At 45.2% G+C, this 22,824-nt stretch overlaps 1 protein-coding gene across 1 annotated transcript in view; it reads right to left on the bottom strand.

The window, feature by feature from the left end:
* Positions 1 to 22,824, bottom strand: part of LOC135555394 (transmembrane protein 104-like) — a 79,329-nt gene that overhangs the window by 53,631 nt on the left and 2,874 nt on the right. Inside the window, exons 3-7 of the mRNA XM_064987776.1 lie at positions 15,628 to 15,749; positions 14,849 to 14,930; positions 13,505 to 13,592; positions 11,881 to 11,964; positions 6,478 to 6,577 (exon numbers count right to left, since the gene is read on the bottom strand). Coding sequence (XP_064843848.1) covers positions 6,478 to 6,577; positions 11,881 to 11,964; positions 13,505 to 13,592; positions 14,849 to 14,930; positions 15,628 to 15,749 — 476 coding nt within the window. The remainder of the gene's footprint in view (positions 1 to 6,477; positions 6,578 to 11,880; positions 11,965 to 13,504; positions 13,593 to 14,848; positions 14,931 to 15,627; positions 15,750 to 22,824) is intronic.

Consider the following 22,824-nt stretch of genomic DNA (forward strand, 5'->3'; position numbering starts at 1 on the left):
AAGTCCGTCACTGGCCGCGGGCAGCATTTGGTTCTTTAACGCACACATATTCATCACTCCTCCCTGCGCCATTATAAGATAAGTTAACAATGTGGGTGACACACAAATTAACTTCTGTCTTGGTGCATGCATTTCACACTTGTCAATGTTCATATTTGAGAGAGACAATAATTATTATACTTATCAATGTTGTGGATGAGCGCATTGTTTGTTTGTTCTGTTCCTCTCTCTCCATCTCTGTAGCTTCCGGGTATGCTGGAAAAGGACCCGAGCTAAGGGAATTGGGTTGGCTTTATAGTGCCTGTCCCAAATGGCTCATTAATGCATATGGGCATATTGAAAGATATTGTCAGTAGTGATGTAATGTTGTAAATGTTATGTTGTGATATTGTTTAAAAACCGTGTTGCAATGTATATACTTTAGTATGTTTAGTTCATGGAAAATGTAGGTTTCTATTGTTAATTGATTAATTAATTAGGGTTAATTGTTCTGAGGGGAGGGGCTAGCCCTACAAAAGGAGCCTCTCTTTCAGTCTCTAGAGAAAGGCAGTTTGGATTGAGCTGTGGATGGGGCAGCATTGTTTTTAAGCTGTCCCTAAGGTAGACTTGTTGATGGCAGTACTGTTGTTTTTTGTTCCGGAATTCACTTGTAAATAAACACCTTTGCACAGAAGAACTTTTGCGGTTCCGCCATCTTTTTATTTTGATAGAGTTAGGTTATCCAGTTTAGCCTTTTGGCTACTCGTGACATATGGTGGCAGTGGTGGGATCTCGTACCGCAAATCAGTGAATTCCAACAAGAGAGGTAAAGGAATGCGTACAGGATTGCGTTCTCAGCAACAGCATCAACTGTCAGAAAAGGTACCAAAAGTTGAACCGGGTGGAATACCATGGAATCGTCTGGTGAAGAAGAGGTCAAGTATGAGAAACTAGGAGCCCGACCGCGGGGCCAAAGACAACCAGAACTGGGTGAGCTGCTGACTGAAGGAGCATTTGGGGGACCAGAACCACACCCAACCATGGTAACCCTTTTTCAGCAACTTTTCACCTGCCTTGAGAGGAGGGACGAAGACCTCAAGCAGGAGTTACGTGGCCTACGCCAATCTATCCTCACAGCTCCCCACCAGGCGGAACTCGTCAGTGAGCCCAAGATTGGGTCTTCCAACACCAGGACGACAAAGGCCTGATGCAGCAGGGACTTCAACTCCACAGCAGGCACCCCAAGCAGTAATGAGGCCAGCACCAGGAGACCAGTCCAGCAGTGTTAACGCGTCCATCTTCCAGCATTCCTGAGGAAGGAGCCAAAGATGCCCTCATACCAGCAGGGGAGGACATTGAAAACTACCTGCTGAGTTTGGGCGCATGGCTAAGATGGCAGTGGCCTGAGGTAGAGTGGGCCTGCAGGCTTGTCCCATTGCTCACGGGCAAGGCCTTAGAGGCACACAGCAATGGATGAGGGGCTGTCCAATGTCTACAAGGGCTTGAAGGAAGCTGCTGGTGAAGTTTGACATCTCACCGGAAACCTACCGTCAACGCTTCAGAGCTGCATCAACGCCATCGGGTGAGTCGCCGACAGAGACGTACCACCGCCTCAAGGGTCTCTACCGACGATGGGTTCGACCGGGGGAGAAGACACAGGGACGAAATCGGGGAGGTCATCATCCTCGGGCAACTTCTACAGGTTCTACCACACGACATTCGAACCTGGGTCCGAGAGCACGATTGCTGCAAGGACGGGCTTATAGCGGCCAAGCTTGCACTGCAGTATCTTAATGCACGTAAAGGGGGCCCACCACAACCTGCAGCACCCGCTCCAAGGAGTCTCAGAGACACAAGGGACATCAGAAACGCCAGAGATGGTGGAGGTAACTCTGGGGGTTATGTGTCTGGGAGGAGGTAAGGGATCATGCAGTTTAACTCTGATGGGAGGGTCTGACCTGTTTTTACTGCCGGGCAGGGGCACAAAGCTTCAATGTGTCCGCTCCTACGTAAATCCAAGCTCTCAGGTTACTGTTATGTACCCAGAGGGGATGGTGTTCAGAATAGACAGACTCGGGAAGGGTCATGCTTGGTACCTGTAAAAGTGAATGGTAAAAGTCTTACTGCAATGATTGACACCGGCAGTTCCCTGTCATTGATCAGAAAAGGTAATGTACCTGTTAATGACATTGATTATGGTCATCAGACACTGATCCAATGTGTCCATGGTGACCAGTCACAGCCCCACAGCTGAACTCACAGTTGAGATTCAGGGTCAGTCAAATACCTCCTCAAAGTTGGGGTAATGGAGAAGCTACCTTTTTGAGATGATTTTGGGGAGGGATGTGCCTGTACTCTCTGATCTGTTGGGAAGTGTGGGGGGTCAGCTATATGGGCAGTCAGTTTGCCAGTCTGATGTTCCATTTGCATGTTCAGTTGTCACTCGTGCCCAGGCCAAAGCTGGTTTACAACCTCTGCCTGACTTGTGTGATAGTCTGTGCAAGGGGGGAACCAAAGGGCCCAGAAAGTCACGCCGCCAGCGGCGTCTTGAGAAGTATGTGGGAACCCCTGTACCTGTTGCTGATGTGTCTGGGTTAGAGGTGCAATGGGATGTTCCACAAAATTTTGCTACACTGCAGAGGTCTGACTCAACCTTGAAATGTTTGTTTGACAAGGCCTTAGCTGGGGACAGTCAATCTTCATGTGGGGGGATTTACACAGTAGACAACCACATACTCTACCTTGGGTCAGAGGCAGATAGCAGGAAGTTGGTGGTGCCATCTACCTGTAGACCACTTGTTCTCAACCTTGCACATACAGTTCCATGGGCAGGTCACCTAGGGCAACATAAGACATATCTTAGGCTAGGCTCCCGTTTCTTTTGGCCCTCCATGTATACTGATGTACAAAAATACTGCAAATCATGCCCCACGTGCCAGAAAACCAGTGCTGTCCGTAGGTCTGAACGGGCTCCTCTATGTTCACTGCCAGTTATCTCTACCCCATTCAAGAGAATTGCAATGGACATTGTTGGACCCTTGGAGAAGAGTAGTGCAGGTTACAAGTATATATTGGTGATCTGTGACTATGCCACCCGGTTCCCAGAAGCCTTCCCACTCCGTTCCATAACCACTCCAAAAATAATCAGTGCTCTTGTTCAGCTCTTCTCCGTGTAGGAATCCCAGATGAAATCCTGACGGACCAAAGGGACAAACTTCACCTCGCGACTGATGGTTCAACTCCATCGACAGCTGGGCACAAAGGCTTGGAGGGACTACTCCCTACCATCCCCAAACGGATGGGCCAGAGAGATTCAATCAAACACTCAAGAACATGCTGAGGAAGTTTGTGGCTGACACTGGTAAAGACTGGGATAAGTGGTTACCCTTTCTGCTTTTGCTTACAGGGAGGTGCCTCAGGCATCGACAGGTTTCTCGCCATTCGAACTCCTCTATGGATGGCCAGTGCAGGACCACTGGACCTGCTGAAGAAGTGCTGGGAAGGTTCCCCAGTAGCTACCTCAGGACAGGGGATTGTCCAGTATGTCCTCCAGATGCGAGACAGGTTGGAACGGTACGAGAGGAAGCTAGAGCAAACCTTCAGCAAGCCCAGAAGGCCCAGAAGAGGCTATGACCAGCACGCTCGCCACAGAGAGTTTGAGCCAGGACAGAAAGTCCTGCTCCTCCTTCCCTCGTCTACCAGCAAGCTCCTTGCGCAATGGCAAGGACCGTACCTAATCGGGAGGAAGATGGGCCCAGTGACCTACGAGGTGCTGCACCCGGACAAGGGTAAGAAGAAGCAAACCTACCATGTGAACCTTCTCAAGGCCTGGGAGGAGAAAGAGGAACTCTACAAAGGAAAGTCCTTTCTGGTCCGCAGAGTAGAAGAGGATGAGTCGGATGGTGTCACAGAGGCATGGAAAGAACGAGCAGAAGTCATACTGGCTCACCTGGAAGAAGACAAGCAAGATGAGCTGAAGCAGCTGTTTGGCAAGTATCCGGCCCTCTTCAGTCAGAGACCAGGAAGAACCAAAGTCCTAGAACACGTCATTCGTTTGAAACCTGGCCAGAACCCTGTCCGCCAGCATCCTTACCGTGTGCCTGAGAGGCTGGTGGTAGCCCTCAAGGAAGAGGTCCACACCATGATGGAGATGGATGTTGTCGAGCCATCTTCAAGTGAATGGAGCAGCCCTATTGTCATTGTCCCAAAGAAGGATGGCTCTTTGCGCGTCTGCATGGACTTCCGTAAGGTGAATGCCATCTCCCAGTTTGATGCCTATTCCATGCCCCGCATTGACGACTTACTGGAGAGAATAGGTAGAGCTCATTACATCACCACATTGGATCTCTGCAAAGGGTACTGGCAGGTGCCCTGGATGAACAATCCAAGGCCTACACTGCATTCCGGACGCCAATGGGCCTGTTCCAGTTCAAGGTCATGCCGTTTGGCCTTCATGGGGCCCCTGGGCTTTCCAGAGGCTGATGGACAAGGTCCTCCAGGACTGTGACGATTACTGTGCTGCTTACTTGGACGACGTGGTGATCTACAGCCACTCCTGGGAGGAGCACATACAGCATCTTAGCAGAGTACTGGGAAGATCCATGAAGCAGGCCTCACGCTTAACCTCCTGAAGTGTGAGTGGGCTAAACAGGAGACAAAGTACCTGGGTTACCAGCTGGGTAAGGGTGAAGTTCGGCCTCAGGTGGAGAAAGTGGAGTCCATCAGGAATAGCCCTCGACCCAGAACCAAGACACAGGTGAAGTCCTTCCTAGGTCTGGCAGGGTGGTACCGGAGATTCATTCCACAGTTTTCGACCATCGCTGTCCCTCTGATCAACCTCACTTCGAAGGGGGCCAGCAACCCTGTGAAGTGGACTGAGGAGTGTGAGGAAGCCTTCATGACACTGAAAAAACGACTGTGCTCATTCCCTGTTCTTCAGACCCCTGATTTTCAGAAGAGATTTCTTGTGCAGGTGGACGCTTCGGCTGTAGGAATTGGAGCTGTACTGGCCCAAGGGAGCCAGGAGAAGAGCTTCCTGTGCTGTACCTGAGTCGGAAGCTGTTGCCCAGGGAAACCAGGTATTCTACAATCGAAAAGGAGTGCCTGGCTATAAAGTGGGCCCTAGATAGCCTCCGTTACTACCTTCTTGGGAGGGAATTTGACCTGCACACGGACCACAGAGCACTGACCTGGATCCAGACCATGAAGGACCGGAATTCTCGTGTGACCAGGTGGTATCTGGAGCTCCAGCCCTTCAGGTTCTGTGTCCGTCACAAGGCAGGAAAAGAGAACGTTACTGCGGACTACCTATCAAGACTCCCGAACATGGTCGCTTCAGGAGAGGAGGAAGGTAATGTGACGTAGAAGTCCGTCACAAACGCGGGCAGCATTTGGTTCTTTAACGCACACACATATTCATCACTCCTCCCTGCGCCATTATAAGATAAGTTAACAATGTGGGTCGACACACAAATTAACTTCTGTCTTGGTGCATGCATTTCACACTTGTCAATGTTCATATTTGAGAGAGACAATAATTATTATACTTATCAATGTTGTGGATGAGCGCATTGTTTGTTTGTTCTGTTCCTCTCTCTCCATCTCTGTAGCTTCCGGGTATGCTGGAAAAGGACCCGAGCTAAGGGAATTGGGTTGGCTTTATAGTGCCTGTCCCAAATGGCTCATTAATGCATATGGGCATATTGAAAGATATTGTCAGTAGTGATGTAATGTTGTAAATGTTATGTTGTGATATTGTTTAAAACCGTGTTGCAATGTATATACTTTAGTATGTTTAGTTCATGGAAAATGTAGGTTTCTATTGTTAATTGATTAATTAATTAGGGTTAATTGTTCTGAGGGGAGGGGCTAGCCCTACAAAAGGAGCCTCTCTTTCAGTCTCTAGAAAGGCAGTTTGGATTGAGCTGTGGATGGGGCAGCATTGTTTTTAAGCTGTCCCATAAGGTAGACGTTGATGGCAGTACTGTTGTACTGCCAATCATCTTTCTGTCATAAAGCTACACCAAATTGAATTGTGATCCTGACGGTTAAGGTGGTCTCACCAGAACAATAGTTTCTCTAGAGAAGAGCCTCCCTTAGATCTGCAGGCTAAGTCATACTGTCTGAGACTGGAACCATATGGAATATGTGATGCCACCCAGCCCACCGGGCCAGTGGAGGAAACTTGCAATAAAAACCTGTCTGGGAGCCAGTCAACAAAAAGTAAATGCCAAGAGCACTGGTGGGAGGTCAGGAAGGCTAAAGGCCCCCTCATCAGAAAGTTTTACTGAGGCAGAAGGTCAGGGAACAGCCAAAGTGCAGAGATAAAAACAGAACTGAGAGAAAGGGATATGCTTTGTCCTGCCAAAAGTAAATGCTCCAAGTACTTGGGAAAGTCAGCTGAACCCACATTAGTCATAAAGTTGTTTGAAATAACACCCCCAAATAAGACACCCATGAATGTAATGAATCAGCAGCAAGCTGGCTGGCTGGTCTTACCAGGCTACTTCCATTAGTGATATGGGCACAGCAGCAGCATAGATGGCCAGGTCTCCGTACAGGTAGACTACCATGCAGATGTAGAACATGTTGACACCAACTGAAAGACAAAACCAAAGGTTTAAGACATGAGCAGATTATACCTGGATCTATACATACAATGTCATACATTATATATTTCTAGTGTATATGACTGTGTTATCAATTCATCATATCTCCGAGAGAATCTGACTAACAGCCGTCAGATGCCTGATTATGAAACATGGTCAATGCAACTTGTGTCAAACTTCAACCGCTAAACGTGCAGTCTCCATCAGAGGCAATCTCCTCCGTCTCTACACCTCCACTCCTCCACCAATCCCCTGCTTCTCCCTCCGGGATGGCAGCCACAACTGCAGCAGCACATTTCTCCGCTCCTCCGGAAGAATATTAATCACACTAATTAAGAAAGTAATCACTTCATGATGAAAATTCTCCTCATTACATCCCCCACACACTACTGGCCCATCCAAGCTGGCACAACGAGGGGAGATTGAGAGCTTTCAACAACGGGAGACCGATAGCCATGTTGTGCCAGGCATCCATCATACACTGGAGTTCTCATGTGGGAGGCTCCTGCGTCCTACTGGTCCTGGCAGCCAATTCATTACTGACAGGGAAATTAGAGTGTGGAGTCCATTAAAATCAATAAAAAGTGAGGGGTTTATAGTTTTACAGGGCTAAATTGATTCATCTGATCTGAGAGTAAAGAGACGAATGGCAACCTTCTGCTGCCCATCACACAGCCGAGCTGAGGGAAACAAGAAAAGGGATATGGAAGAGGACTAGCTGGTCCAACAGCCAGATAAGCCCATGTAGTTGTAAAACAGTCATCACCTGTCTTATGGCAGGGATTGATGAACACTTACAGTAGACTGCATTATGATATGAAGCTATATTACAGTTGCTACACTAAGTTTCTGCAGCCCTGTTTGAGTTAGATGGAGAGTCTAACAGCAGGTAAATTCTGTGGGAAAGGGCGATGACCGCAAACATTTACCTAGCTAGCACCACCACCCATCTTACCGCCATTGAGGACAATGTGGTGCTAAAGTACTGTGGGAGAGGGAACCAAAGGGCACTTTGGTAGCCAAGTTGTGTTTGTTCTCTTACAGGACCATCTGATCACAACATTGTGCAGTGGTGCACTGAGGTCATAAAACACAGGCTGGGGAAAATAAACACTGATAACTCAAGAAGACACCAGTGTGTGTGATTACACTATACTGTACCTATCAGTATTGATCTGCACACTGATTACAGTATGAAAGTATCTCACAGGTTGGTGGGGGGGACTCGATTCTCTCTGCATCAATTCTACACATTCCATTTTCACCTCCTCTCCGTCAACCCCACTTTCAGAGGTTAGCACTGTACAGTACTCTCTACCATTCCTGCATGTCTCCATCTGGCCCTATGGAAAGGAAGCCTGTTAGAGCTTTTGCCTCAGATAGGGGGAATCAGGGCTGCCCCTGTCAGTGAGCGATAGCTAGGTGAGGACCCAGCATGACCAAGAGGATGCTGCCCTGCCAGGCTCTGTCACTAATACCTCCCCATTACCCATGGCCAGAGGCTCACACGCTGCTGCTGCAAATGACTCTTCACCTAGGAGATCCACTCAGTCCCCTAGCGGCACGGACACGCGTCACTATCCATCACCCCACTGTTGCAGACTGACAGAGGCTCTGATAGCCTCTCAAGCTGGGTCTGGAGGAGGAAGGAGTGGTTCCCAGAAGAAGAGGTACGTTAGGAAGTTGCTTCCTTCCAACATCCACAGCCATTTTGTTGAATGCCAACCATGCTGGAAGCCACAGCTGTACTGGTCTCCACTCTGCTATCGTGGAGCTTCATCAGGCAGGAATGTGAATGTGAGAGCCTGACAACTGAAGGCGGTTTGTTGGATGCAACAGAAATTACTTTCCTTAGGTTTGATTTTGAAACCCCAATGGGCTTTTATTGAGTGAGATGTATTCTTTGTGCTAAAACTTGGGCTATTGATCTGGATCTCGGGGTAATCATAGAGTTGAGCAGTAATAGCAGCAGGCCCTCTGAAAAGGAAAGCGAATCCTTTATGTTCATATACAATGGAGACTTGAAAACTATTTTAGCTGAGGCTTTTGTTATTGGGGTGGTGGGAGGGGGGGAGGGGCTGACATAAACATGTCCATTTATCTTCTTAGTGGCAGCGCCGCTCCCCATTTTCCTTTTGTCAGTGCCCCTCATAGCGTACAAGTATGACATTTAAGAAAAGTCATTAAAGTATAGAAAATGTATGCATTGGTGTTAGGTACTCATTAAAGCTGGGGTCTGTAATAAAGGAGACTGGATTAGTATTCCTCTCCATGGTCTCTATAAGTCAAGGGTATAGGGTGGTCCATGTAATAGAGTCTGTACTTTCTCCCTCTGTTTGCACACCATCCATATCCCCATACTGCCTTTTCTACCTAAAGGGACGGTGGGCTGAGATGGGAGCAGGAGCACACAGACCAGCCTCTGTTGTTCACCCCCCTTTGTGATATTAGCCAAAGTCGTCTTCTAATCAACTTGCAAATTGTGGATGAGGAAAGTTACAGTAACAGGCACGCTACTCGCTGCTCCGCTGATAAACCAGCCCCCATCAAAATTCCTGTCAGTACCGGCAGGGCCGATACCTATGGCCTCATTCCAAGCTTGCTCTGCTGCCAGTGGTGCCCAGTGTGTTCGAACAGTCCCATCAATAACCAGAACCCGGACCGAGGTAGTAAGGGTTCAAGAGGCCAGCTGATTGGCTGTGAGCTGCCCTTCCCCACCGCAGGCCTCAGCCAGTCCATTAACTCCAACAACATATTCAACAACACTCCACTATCCAATCCCTCAACAACAAAACAAGAGATTTGGTTTTAATGCCTGACAGCTTTACCACACCAGTAAAACTCCCTGATCAGACATACCACTAATCTTATATTACCTCCCAGCACTAATTAAAACAAAGAAGAGTTCATATCAGCGGAGATCTGGGTAGAGAGATAAACGAGACTTCCATTATGCTGGAGCGCCATTGAGCTGAGACAAAGAGCTGCATCTCTCACTCCTCTCTCATGCGCGCAGGGCCCAGCGCCCATCTAATTCATTTCTGATTAGAGTCACTGGGCAGCACTCCCACATCACACAGAGAGATAGAGGGGACTCTTATCTCTGCCACCGATCAATACTTCCCCGTGGCACCTCACCCTTACCTGCAGCCGAGGACAACGCCACACCAGACACACACTGGGAGAGGTCATCACCAAAGAGTGTTTTAACACATCGACTTTAATAGGGCTGAGAGAAAGAAGAGACTGCAGCCGGAGTGTTCCACAAGGTAACAACACGCTGCTTCTCTAACAGCATGTTGCATGCCTGCCTGGCTTTGTGTGAGTCACTGAATCATCTTGTGTGCGAGTGTGCCAAGTGCACCACCTAGTGGCCAGAGCCGGATCACAACACAGGAAGAGATCTGCACACAGATGACATTGTCAGAGTGAAGCAGAACAGTTTGACATTTTTATCAGATGACAAAAGCGATGCTGTTGAAGTATTGGCGCTGCAGGTGCGTATGCTGCAGACTGTTGAGTCACCTACCTGGTTAATACTACTTGAGAAACAGGCCGACCTGCCAGCAGAGGAGGAGAGGGTGGGGAGGGGGTAGTGAGCGGGCCCAGCACACTGAGGAGTGTCTACTCTGACGTAGGTGAGTAATGTAAATCAGCAAGGTTGTTCTGTTTCTGGTTCAAGGTGAACATGATTCTGCTTTCAATTAGCTCATCACTCAGGCTGCCGAGGCTTTAACATGTTCACCGCCGCTGGTGCAGCCCGCAGGAGGCCCCCACACACAGCTGGGGAGACTAACACAGCAGCAGTATGATGGCCTGGGAAATACAACCATTTAGCCATATACACCGAGAGTACCAAACATTAGCTGTTTCCATGACATAGACTGACCAGTTGAAAGCTATGATCCCTTATTGATGTCACCTGTAAATCCACTTCAACCAGTGTAGATGAAGGGGAGGAGACAGGTTAAAGAAAGATGTTTACGCCTTGAGACATTTGAGACATGGATTGTGTATGTGTGTCATTCAGAGGGTGAATGGGTGCCTTTGAATGGGGTTTGGTAGTAGGGGCCAGGCGCAGCAGGTATGTATCAAGAACTGCAACGCTGCTGGGTTTTTCATGCTCAGCAGATTCCTGTGTGAATCAAGAATGATCCACCACCCAAACGACATCCAGCCAATAGCAGGCCAGTGGTCGAAAACAGGTCATTGATGAAAGAGGACAAAGGAGGCTGACAAATTGTGCAGCGCAACAGACGGGCTACAGTTAAGTCCACTGATAGTCCAGTACAACATTGGTGCCCAAAGACCCATAAAATAATGCACAACTAGTCGTACCTTGACACAAATGGGTTATGGCAGCCAACCACCTTAAAGAGTTCCACTTCTTTCAGCAAAAAAACAAGAAACTGCGATTGCAGTGGGTTAAGGAGCAAAAACAATGGAAACTGGAAAATTGGAAAAACATTGCCTGATCTGAAGAACCCCGGTTCTTGGTGATGGGAGGACTAGGGAATGGAGAAAACCACGAGTACATGCATCCATCATGCTGTGTGTCAACATTGCAAGCTGGTGGTGGTTGTGGTAGTATAATGGTGTGAGGTGTGTTTTCATTGCATACATTGGGCCCCTTGATAAAAATGGAGGAACATTTGAATGCCGCAAGATATCTGAACATTATTGCCAGTCAGGTGCATCCCTTCATGGCAGCAGTGTATCCATCTGCAAATGTATTTTTTATTATCAGGATAATACCCAATGGCACAAGGTAAGGATTGTCCAGGAATGGTTCCACGAACATGACAGTGAATTCAGCTTACTGCAGTGGCCTACCCAGTCACCAGATCTCAATCCAATTCAGCATCTGTGGGATGAGATGGAACGATGCTACTAGTAGAGATCTACTACCAGCCAACTGGACACAACTGTGGGAAGCATTGGAGTCAACATGGGCCAGCATCCCTGTGGAATGCTTTCCACACCTTGTAGGGCAAAAGGGGGTGCAACTCACTATTAGGAAGGTGTTCTTTATGTTTTGTACACTCAAGTGTACAATTACACCCCATTAGAGAGCTAACAGCCTCACATTTGGAATCTAACAATGATTCCCATTTAAAGGTTAAGAAACTTTCCCCAAATTATCCCACAACCTTCAAGACTCCAGATAGTTGTTAGACAAGGAGGACAGGTTTTACCATGGCCTGCACATAGCGGTATCAGCAGCACTTCATTCAATAACGGAGTGTGGGTTCATCCTATCCCCTCAAAGTACTGAATGAGGATAGGCTCTTACCTTTGTTGAAGAACATGGAGGCCATTTGACCCATCTCTACCCTCTCCACAATGTCAAAGTGATCAACGTGTCCTCCTGTTCGCTCTGTGATAATGCATAGACATGAGAACGCAGTGGTGAGTTATTCCAATCCGAGTCATTCCTTCCTTCTATAAAACATTGACATTAACCAATGACATGGAGGATACATACAATTTATGATTGATCTGATTGTGTCATAATCAACATATGCTTAAGAATTGAGACCTTCAAAAAGGAGGGATGACAAAAAAGAGAATTCCGAATTCTCCACAAGACTCAATGTTTTCACATATACACTACATGGCCAGACGTATGTGGACACCCATCAAATTAGCAGATTTGGCTATTTCAGCCATGCTAACAGGTGTCTAAAATTGAGCACATATTCATGCAATCGCCATAGACAAAAATTGGCACTAGAATGGCTCGTACTGAGCTCTACTACAATCGAGCTTTGTGTCAAATCCACTAATTTGAAGGGTGTCCATTTTTACGTGGCGCCGTCATAGGATGCCACCTTTCCAACATGTCAGTTTGTCAAATGTCTGCCTTTCTAGAGCTGCACCGGTCAACTGCAAGTGCTGTTATTGTGAAGTGGAAACGTCTAGGAGCAACAACGGCTCAGCCACGAAGCGCGTAAAAATAGTCATAGCACGTAAAAATAATCTGTCCTTGGTGGCAACACTCACTTCGGAGTTCCAAACTGCTTCTGGAAGCAACGTCAGCACAAGAACTGTTCGTTGGGAGCTTCATGAAAAGGGTTTCCATGGTTGAGCAGCCGCACACAAGCCTAACATCTCCATGCGCAATGCCAAGCGTCGGCTGGAGTGGTGTAAAGCTTGCCGACATTAGACTCTGGAGCAGTGGAAACACATTCTCTGGAGTGATGAATCAATCACACTTCACCATCTGGCAGTCCAACAGACGAATCTGGATTTGGCGGATGCCAGGAGAACGCTACCTGCCTGAATGCATAGTGCCAACTGTAAAGTTTGGCGGAGGAGAAATAATGGTCTGCGGATGTTTTTAATGGTTCAATAGTCTAGGCCCCTTAGTTCCAGTGAAGGGAAATATTGACACTACAGCATACAATAAAATTCTAGACGATTCTGTGCTTTCAACTTTGCGGCAACAGTTTGGGGAAGGCCCAATCCTGTTTCAGCAGGACAATGCCCCCAAATGCACAAAGCAAGGTCCATACAGAAATGGTTTGTCTGGATCTGTGTGTTAGAACTTGACTGGTCTGCACAGAGCCCTGACCTCAACCCCATCAAACAACTTTGAGATTAATTGGAATGACTGAGTCAGGCCTAATCTCTCAACATCCGTGCCCAACCTCACTAATGCTCATGGCTGAATGGAAGCAAGTCCCTGTAACAATGTTCCAACATCTAGTGTAAATCCTTCCCAAAAGAGTGGAAGGTATTATAGCAGCAAAAGGGGGACCAAACCCATATTAATGCCCATGATTTTGGAATGAGATGTTCGAGCAGATGTCCACATACTTTTGGCCATGTAGTGTACCTTATTTTCAACACATTCTTAACACGACCTTAGCAGTGTGTCTCGTCTTCAGGAGGGATGAAGGGAACACTATACTCACGGACTGACAAAATGGGCCTCGTCTCTGGCTCTGATCGTCCCCGGACATCATCATCCGAATAATCAGAAGTGGAGTCGTTGTCTTGGACCTGAAGATGAGGGTGATGGAAAGAGGATAACCAGCCTGCCTCCATCCAACAACTGACTTCACTCCTAATCTACAAGTACTAATGCTCAGTGCCAACAACAGTCAGTTTACAACCTATTAACACTGTGTTTTATTTGCTGGACATGTAACGTGGAGGGGAGCAGCATCTGGAAACTGTCTGGAACAGCTGGGATATGCTGGGGAGGATGAGGGAGCTCTACCCCTCATATACAATAGATATGAGCGCCTATCTGACGCCCTCCCATAACTCTTCATCTACCAAATTCACTACAGATTCATATTAATTAATGCTCAATTACAATCGACATTGAGGATGTCATTATCAGTTGAATTAACAAGAGCAGCTACAGCTGGTTGGGCAGGGTGTGGGAGAGACTAAGAAGTGGGTGGCTCACTGGAACAGAATATGCCAGCAACAGAAACAAAGCATCTAACATCAAAGTGTCAGATGTGTCCTTGGCTGAGTCAAAAGAGCAGATCTATCCTATTTCTCCATCACATCCGAGAGATGCAGAGTCAGTCCCCCCCCCCCAAAATTCAAACTAATACACTTTTATGGGACTTTCTCAGAAAATGGCGGCCAGTATATCACTTTAAAGGAACGGCTTAATTTTTTTTATGTGCTTCATTCGAGCAGAAAGAAATAAAGAATGTTCAAGGGTAAACATTCCCACTCTGTGCCTCCCTTCTTCCCATTATGTGGGAGGAAATGTTGGAGGAAGACTAAGTGAGCCATGAATCAAGGCCATGGGGTTTGGGGCTCTGTCAAAGCCAGATCCATTGTCCTTACGCTCATAACTCCTCCAGCGGAAACCTTGGACATTAGGCAAAATGACTTGCTGCTTTTCTGTAAAAAAGAAAATGAACTCCACCAGCTCCATCAATCTCCGCACGAGATTACTTTCCCTTAGTATTTAAAATGACTAAAGAAACAATGATTAAAACCTAAACTGCCCCCCCCAGTGAGTCAGTAGAGGACACGACAAGGCTTGTTTAATCACACATTTGTGGGAGTGGCAAGTGCTCCATTCCCCATATTATTCTTTAATGGTCTATTGACCGCCTTGAGGTTATTCTTCACGTAAAGGTGTTGCGGTTTAAGGGGTAGTGAACTAGCGAATCTGGGCCTTCACTGGATGAGTAGGGATCACTGGAAAAAGACAGTATGTATGAGTGTCGACTATCACTCTTTCTTCATTACTTCCACCTGTTGGTTATTTATATCTGCTTACTCACCTCTTCCTGCTCCCTCCTCTTCCAGCGCAGCTGAGCGTTGGCCGCTGCCATGGCCTCGATCACAAACGTAGTGGTCATGTAACTGATGAAAATTAAACAAAGTGGGTTCAGAAAAATATATTCAGATGACAAAAACTAGCCCTGAAGAGTCTACACATATTATATACAGAGCATAACAATTTTATACAAATGTAGAATTTTATGACCCATTGTCAACAACTGTCATAGAATATCATTGTGTTGTATTTGTTGTAGTCTGTGACCTTGCCTAACTGCACACTATCCTTGGTGACAAAATAGGATCTCTAGATCTCAACTATCTAAAAACAAAGCAATATAAAAAGATTAAACTATTAAAAGGCACAGTGTATGTTTAAATCCACATCACAAAGCTAAAGTACTGGCCTCTGATCTGCATCTCTGTGTGTCCACTGTCTCCCCTTTTTCCTCACATACTACCCTAATGAAACACATCCTGCATCATCAACTTCCTCCTGCTGACTGACATGCTGCATCAACTCATCTGCAACTCCTCCTGCTCTGGTTGTTCCCTGCTAGATTACTGACACGCCTCATCAGTGGCATCCCCTTTGATAGGGAGGGCAATAACTCTCCACTTAGGTGGCTGGGAGGACCTTAGGTGTGGAAGAAAAGGATTAAATATGGTAAATTCCTCTTGTGCTATGGTGTGCTTAAACTAAAGTGAGAGCTGGGGAAGTGGATGTAAGGCAACAGTTGTGGAAATGAATGGAAAGGCAGTGAGCCTACGAGGAACTCGCCTCATAAACGCCAGGAAGGAGATGAGCGCCAGGCTGACCGCCCAACCTGCTTGGGCAAAGGCCTTGGGCATCGTCAGTGCCCCCGTGCCCACGATCAGATTAAACATGTACACCAAGCCCACCTGCAAAGACACAGAATATTAGAGGGTGTCGTTGTCTTGGGGGTCCACAAGAGACCAGTACGTCTGGACGCTCCTGTTTACTGGACATTATCCTCCCTTCACTTAACGTAACACCCCACTCTGGTCAAGGGAGTGAAGTTTGAACCCTGGAAATCATGCGACAGTTTAGCACGGGTGTAATGAAAAACATGTTGACCTCACATTGCCAAGTTGCAACGCACTGGTCAACTGAAGACATTATCTTGATCTAATTCAAACAATGTCCTCAGCTGTGGACTATTACAGTCCCATCTAGCAGTAAAGACGTAGGGCTGACACCGTGACATATAGGTAGACCAGTGAACAGAAGGTCAGATCACTTATCCCCATCCTTTTCCTTCAGTCCATTAATATTTCATCTAGAAAGGGCACTTTAACCACAAGACAACTAGCCTTAAAACAGCTGAAGCGGACACAGCCATGCTGATATCAGTCCCTGCAGAAACTTGTGACATACTGAGACAGGCCTCACAATAATGCTTTCTAAACAGAATTTATGGTTTGGGTCATCAAAGTTCATCAGTGGTAGCCTTTTTCAGTGCCTAAGCATTCCTTCTTCCTCTTTTCAGTGTCCTGACTAGATGAGTAACCACCGCACATGCTCCCCGCAACATTTCTGCTCTACATCACAATTGTATAATTTAAAAGATGTATTAAGTTCTTGTTTTTCAAATCAACAAACAAAACACATTCCATATTTACAGATGTGGCAGACAAACGATAGAATAAAATAAAATAACAAACAAACAAATTTGCAGCAGCACTATCAGTAATCTAGTTAGACATTTCCACCTTTCGCGGAGACAACAAGTAAAGAATTAGCTTTAGAGCAACTTACACTTCCTGTATTTACACACACACACATTTCCTTAAACCACCTCATTCACTCTGTCAGGTCTGAATAGGTCCTGATCCTGAGAGTATGCCAAAGATGAAAGTTGGCATCACTCTGGGCTTTTGGCGAGTCTGGGTTGTTTACTATAGGCAAGTGAGAGCATATCTGGGAGGAAATGCCAAGGTATTGTAAATCAAAGGTTTTGGGTATGTTCCCCACATCACTAAAGTCATTAATGAATATAATTGAGCCTAGGGGAAATTAACCACAGGATTGGGCCTCTATCTGAATCCACATTGAGTCTTGTCTGTTTGTGATCCATGTTAACATGTTGCTGATTTGGGCAGACCAGTAGTACAATTGTACATAATGTTGCTGCTACTGTCTCGTATGATCAAAAAAGAGCTTCTGGACATCAGAACAGTGATTACTCAACTTGAATTGGATGACAAATTTCTCTTTAATGAGTCGGACGAGAGGGATTTACTACAGACACCCGAACAGGCCCTCATCCCCGTCATTTGCAGGAGAAAGAGACGGAAGAGATATCACGGAAGGAGATTGGGGTGCCTTGTGAGGATCTGCCGAATAGTGGCTAATCTGCCTCCTATTGGCCAACATACAATTGCTGGATAATTAATTGGATGAACTAAAAGCACGTATATCCTACTAACGGGACATTAAAAACTAATATCTTATGTTTCACCGAGTCGTGGACGAACGACGACATGAATAACATTCAGCTTGTGGGTTATACACTGTATCGGCAGGATAGAACAGAAGCCTCTGGTAAGACAAGGGGTGACGGTCTATGTATATTTGTAAACAAAAGCTGGAGCACGATATCTAAGGAAGTCTCTAGGTTTTGATTGCCTGAGGTAGAGTATCTCATGATAAGCTGTAGACCACACACAGGGCCATACGGATTACCAGGATGTGTACTCCGAGCATGCGCTGACCAGCTGGCAAGTGTCTTCGCTGTCATTTTCAACCTCTCCCTGTCTGAGTCTGTAATAGCAACATGTTTCAAGCAGACTACCATAGTCCCTGTGCCCAAGAACACCAAGGTAACCTGCCTAAATGACTACCAACCCGTAGCACCTCAGGTCTGCAGCCATGAAGTGCTTTGAAAGGCTGGTCATGGCTCACATCAAAACCATTATCCCAGAAACCCTAGACCCATTCCAATTTGCATATCTCCCCAACAGATGATGCAATCTCTATTGCACTCCACACTGCCCTTTCACACCTGGACAAAGGGAACACTTATGTGAGAATGCTATTCATTGACTACAGCTCAGCGTTCAACGTAAGGACAACAACCTCTCCCTCAATGTGATCAAGACAAAGGAGATGATTGTGGACTACAGGAAAAGGAGGACCGAGCACACCAACCTTCTCATCAACAGGGCTGAGGTGGAGCAGGTTGAGAGCTTCAAGTTCCTTGCATCCACATCACAAACGAAGTAACATGGTCCAAGCACACCAAGACAGTCGTGAAGAGGGCATGACAAAACCCCTACCCTCAGGAGACTGAAAACATTTGGCACGAGTCCTCAGATCCTCAAAAAGTTCTACAGCTGCACCATTGAGAGCATCCTGACTGGTTGCATCACTGCCTGGTATGGCAACTGCTCGGCCTCCGACTGCAAGGCACTACAGATGGTAGTGCTCACGGCCCAGTACATCACTGGGGCCAAGCTTCCTGCTATCTAGGACCTCTATACCAGGTGGTGTCAGAGGAAGGCCCTAAAAATTGTCAAATACTCCAGCCACCCTAGTCATAGACTGTTTCCTTTGCTACCGCACGGCAAGTGGTACCGGAGTGCCAAGTCTAGGTCCAAGAGGCTTCTAAACAGCTTCTACCCCGAAGCCATAAGACTCCTGCACATCTACTCTGCACCTGTTTTTTTCTGCCTCGAAGGACAGCATCCCAGAGTCGCCTCTTCACTGTTGACGTTGAGACTGGTGTTTTGTTGGTACCATTTAATGAAGCTGCCAGTTGAGGACTTGTGAGGCGTCTGTTTCTCAAACTAGACACACTAATGTAGTTGTCTGCTTGCTCAGTTGTGCACCGGGGCCTCACCCTCCTCTTTATATTCTGGTTAGAGCCATTTTGAGATTGAATCAAACCCACAAATGCTGATGCTCCAGATACTCAACTAGTCAAAAGAAGACCAGTTTTATTTCTTCTTTAAATCAGGACAACGGTTTTCAGCTGTGCTAACATAATTGTAAAATGGTTTTCTAATGACTAGCCTTTTAAAATTATAATCTTGGATTAGCTAACAACGTGCCATTGGAACACAGGAATGATTGTTGCTGATAAATGGGCCTCTGTACGCCTATGTAGATATTCCACTAAAAATCTGCCATTTCCAGCTACAGTAGTCATTTACAACATTAACAATGTCTACACGGTATTTCTGATCAATTTCATGTTATTTTAATGGACAAAAAAGTGCTCGTCTTTCAAACAATAGTGATGCGTTGTTGGTTGGTTGTTTCAGAAAATGAAACTAGGAGATAGCATGGAAGCATCTGAAATAAAGAGTTCAATCTAGGGAGTATGTTGATATGGATAACATTGATTCTTCTGACTAAGCTAATTGGGAGGGAGATCAAGTTTCGGAGGTCATTCTTGATTCGATCCAGGAGTGGTAGTTGAAAAGGCAATTCAGATCTGGTGTTACAAAGATTCCAAGGTATTGAAAGCCTGTGTCTTCCATTGTAACGGGATGAGTGTCTTCATAGAGCTGGTAAGATTGAGAGGGCAAACATTGGATTTATTCCAATTGATCTTATATCCTGAAAACTTGCCGTACTGAGAAATTGTCTGAAATGGAAGGGTAGAATTTCTAAGGGTTGGATACGTAAGACATCATCCGCTTAGAGAGAGGGGACACAGCGAGCATCCTTGTCTTGTGCCATATCCCAAAGAGAATCTCTCAGAGTTTAGACCATTAGTAGACACCATGGCATTTGGATGAGAATATAGGGACTTAATCCATTTGATCAAGTTTGGGCCCATATTGAACTTTTCTAAGACCGAGAACAGAAATCTTTACTCCATCCTGTAAAACATATATATTTTTTACCTTTTCTTTAACTCGGCAAGTCAGTTAAGCTGGACCAATTGTGCACAGCCTTATGGGACTCTCAATCATGGTTGGTTGTGATACAGCCTGGAATCTAACCAGGGTCTGTAGTGGTGCTTCTAGCACTTAGATGCAGTGCCTTAGACCGCTGTGTCACTTGAGCACACACTGGATGCTTTCTCAGAATCCAGTGAATCCAGCAGAACAAGGATCTTCCGTGCGTTTACTTGATCTATAATATTAAAAAAATGGCGAATGTTATCAGAAGAGTACCTGTCTCTAATAAATCCATTTTGGTACACTTTTATTATTTTGGGAAGAAGAGTGTTTAGTCTCGTCGAGCAGTATGGTAATTATTTTGTAGTGGCCAAAAAGCTTTGTGGAACTCTGGGAAATCTGTTTGGGCCTGGGGATTTGTTAGGTGGCATGGAGATAATTGCCGCTAAGACCTCCTCGGGAGTGAAAGGAGAGTTGAGATCTTCTTGATTGGTCTCTGATAGTTTTGGTAGTGAGATTCCCTCTAGGAAGGAATGGAGTTCTGCATCTGTATGTACTCTTTCAGAAGCATATAAATGTGCAGTAAAAATTATGAAAAGTTAAATGTATCTTATTTGGATGATATGTGACCTCCGTCATCTTCTGTTGGGATGGCCATGATTGTATGATCTTTTTTAATTGGTATGTAATAGAGGTCGACCGATTATGATTTTTCAACGCCGATACCGATTATTGGAGGACCTAAAAAAAGCTGATACCAATTAATTGACTGATTTTTTTTTTATTCATTTGTAATAATGACAATTACAACAATACTGAATGAACACTTATTCTAACTTAATACAATACTCAATACTCAATAAAATCAATTTAGCCTCAAATAAATAATGAAACATGTTCAATTTGGTTTAAATAATGCAAAAACAAAGTGTTGGAGAAGAAAGTAAAAGTGCAATATGTGCCATGTAAGAAAGCTAAAGTTTAAGTTCCTTGCTCAGAACATGAGAACATATGAAAGCTGGTGTTCCTTTTAACATGAGTCTTCAATATTCCCAGGTAAGAAGTTTTGGGTTGTAGTTATTAAAGGAATTATAGGACTATTTCCCTCTATACCATTTGTATTTAATTAACCTTTGACTATTGGATGTTCTTATAGGCACTTTAGTATTGCCAGTGTAACAGTATAGCTTCCATCCCTCTCCTCGCTCCTCCCTGGGCTCGAACCAGGAACAATGACAACAGCCACTCTCGAAGCAGCGTTACCCATGCAGAACAAGGGGAACAACCACTCCCAAGTCTCAGAGCGAGTGACGTTTGAAACGCTATTAGCGCGCACCCCACTAACTAGCTAGCCATTTCACATCGGTTATACCAGCCTCATCTCGGGAGTTGATAGGCTTAAAGTCATAAACAGCGCAATACTTGACGCACAACGAAGAACTGCTGGCAAAACGCACAAAAGTGCTGTTTGAATGAATGCTTACGAGCCTGCTGCTGCCTACGAGCCTGCTGCTGCCTACCACCGCTCAGTCAGATACTTGTATGCTTAGTCAGATTATATGCAACGCAGGACACGCTAGATAAACTAGTAATGTCAACCATGTGTAGTTAACTAGTGATTATGATTGATTGATTGTTTTTATAAGATAAGTTTAATGTTAGCTAGCAACTTAGCTTGGCTTACTGCATTCGCATAACAGGCAGTCTCCTTGTGGAGTGCAACGAGAGGCAGGTGGTTATAGCGTTGGACTAGTTAACTGTAAGGTTGCAAGATTGAATCCCCCGTGCTGACAAGGTAGAAACTCTGTCATTCTGCCCCTGAACGAGGCAGTTAGCCTAGGAACGGTGGGTTGTCATTAAAAATAAGAATGTGTTCTTAACTGACTTGCCTAGTTAAATAAAGATTAAATAAAGGTGTAAAAAATCAAATCAAATATTTAAAAAAAAATGTCCAAAAATACCGATTTCTGATTATTATGAAAACTTGAAATCGGCCCTAATTAAATCGGCTATTCCGATTAATCGGTCGACCTCTAGTATGCAATATCTCTCAGAGTATAGTTCAAGTTTGGTTTTGCTTTAGCTGCTTTCAGTTGAATCCAGGAGGCGCTGTCTGGAGATTGTTTATGTACTTCCAGTTCAGTCTCAAGCTCTAACCTGTGTACTTCCATTGCTTTTTTCTCTGAGAAATCACATACAATCAGATGACCTCTTAGGGTGGCTTCGGCAGCGTCTCACATTTGGCCGGAGAAACAGTAGTCTTTGTCTTGTGTGTAGTTGTCTATCCATGTAGTGACCAATGTATGGAATGCTTCATTTGATAACATGGAGGTGTTGAATTTCCAGCTCTTTGATCGCGGGATGTTTTTACAGAGGTCAAAGCGGAGGCGGACAAAGGTGTAATCTGAAAGTGCTATGGGTCCGATTGTACAAGCGGCAGAATTCATTAACATTTTAGGGATCAAAATGTAATCTATTCGAGAGTAGGTGCAAATCACTATTTTAAATAATTTTGTCACATATTGTGTGGACTTTGAATTCATGCAGGTAACTTGAACTAATTTAGCCTAGATCATTTTTCACCATTTGCTATCCATTATACATTTGTCAACCTCTCTTCGGAATTTACAGCACACTTAAAAGTTACACATCACAAAATTTTGATTTGAAATCTTTGACATCAGAGCAACATTGAGGGAATCTTATTTGAGTAAGAAAATGATGTTCATATGATAGGGAAGATATAAAACCTGGCATAGACCACATCCAACTGACAATCTCTTCGGGAAAAAAACTATTGGAACAAAGATGTAAAAAATAACTGATGCTGGAACAAGATGGAAGGAAAGTTGGAGTATAACTAACAACATTACAATTAACTAACATTTACACTTAATCCTGTATAAACTAATATACAGAATATACACTGCTCAAAAAAATAAAGGGAACACTAAAATAACACATCCTAGATCTGAATGAATGAAATATTCTTATTAAATACTTTTTTCTTTACATAGTTGAATGTGCTGACATCAAAATCACACAAAAATGATCAATGGAAATTAAATTTATCAACCCATGGAGGTCTGGATTTGGAGTCACACTC

Source organism: Oncorhynchus masou, chromosome 15 (genome assembly GCF_036934945.1).
Source record: "Oncorhynchus masou masou isolate Uvic2021 chromosome 15, UVic_Omas_1.1, whole genome shotgun sequence".
Classification (NCBI taxonomy): domain Eukaryota; kingdom Metazoa; phylum Chordata; class Actinopteri; order Salmoniformes; family Salmonidae; genus Oncorhynchus; species Oncorhynchus masou.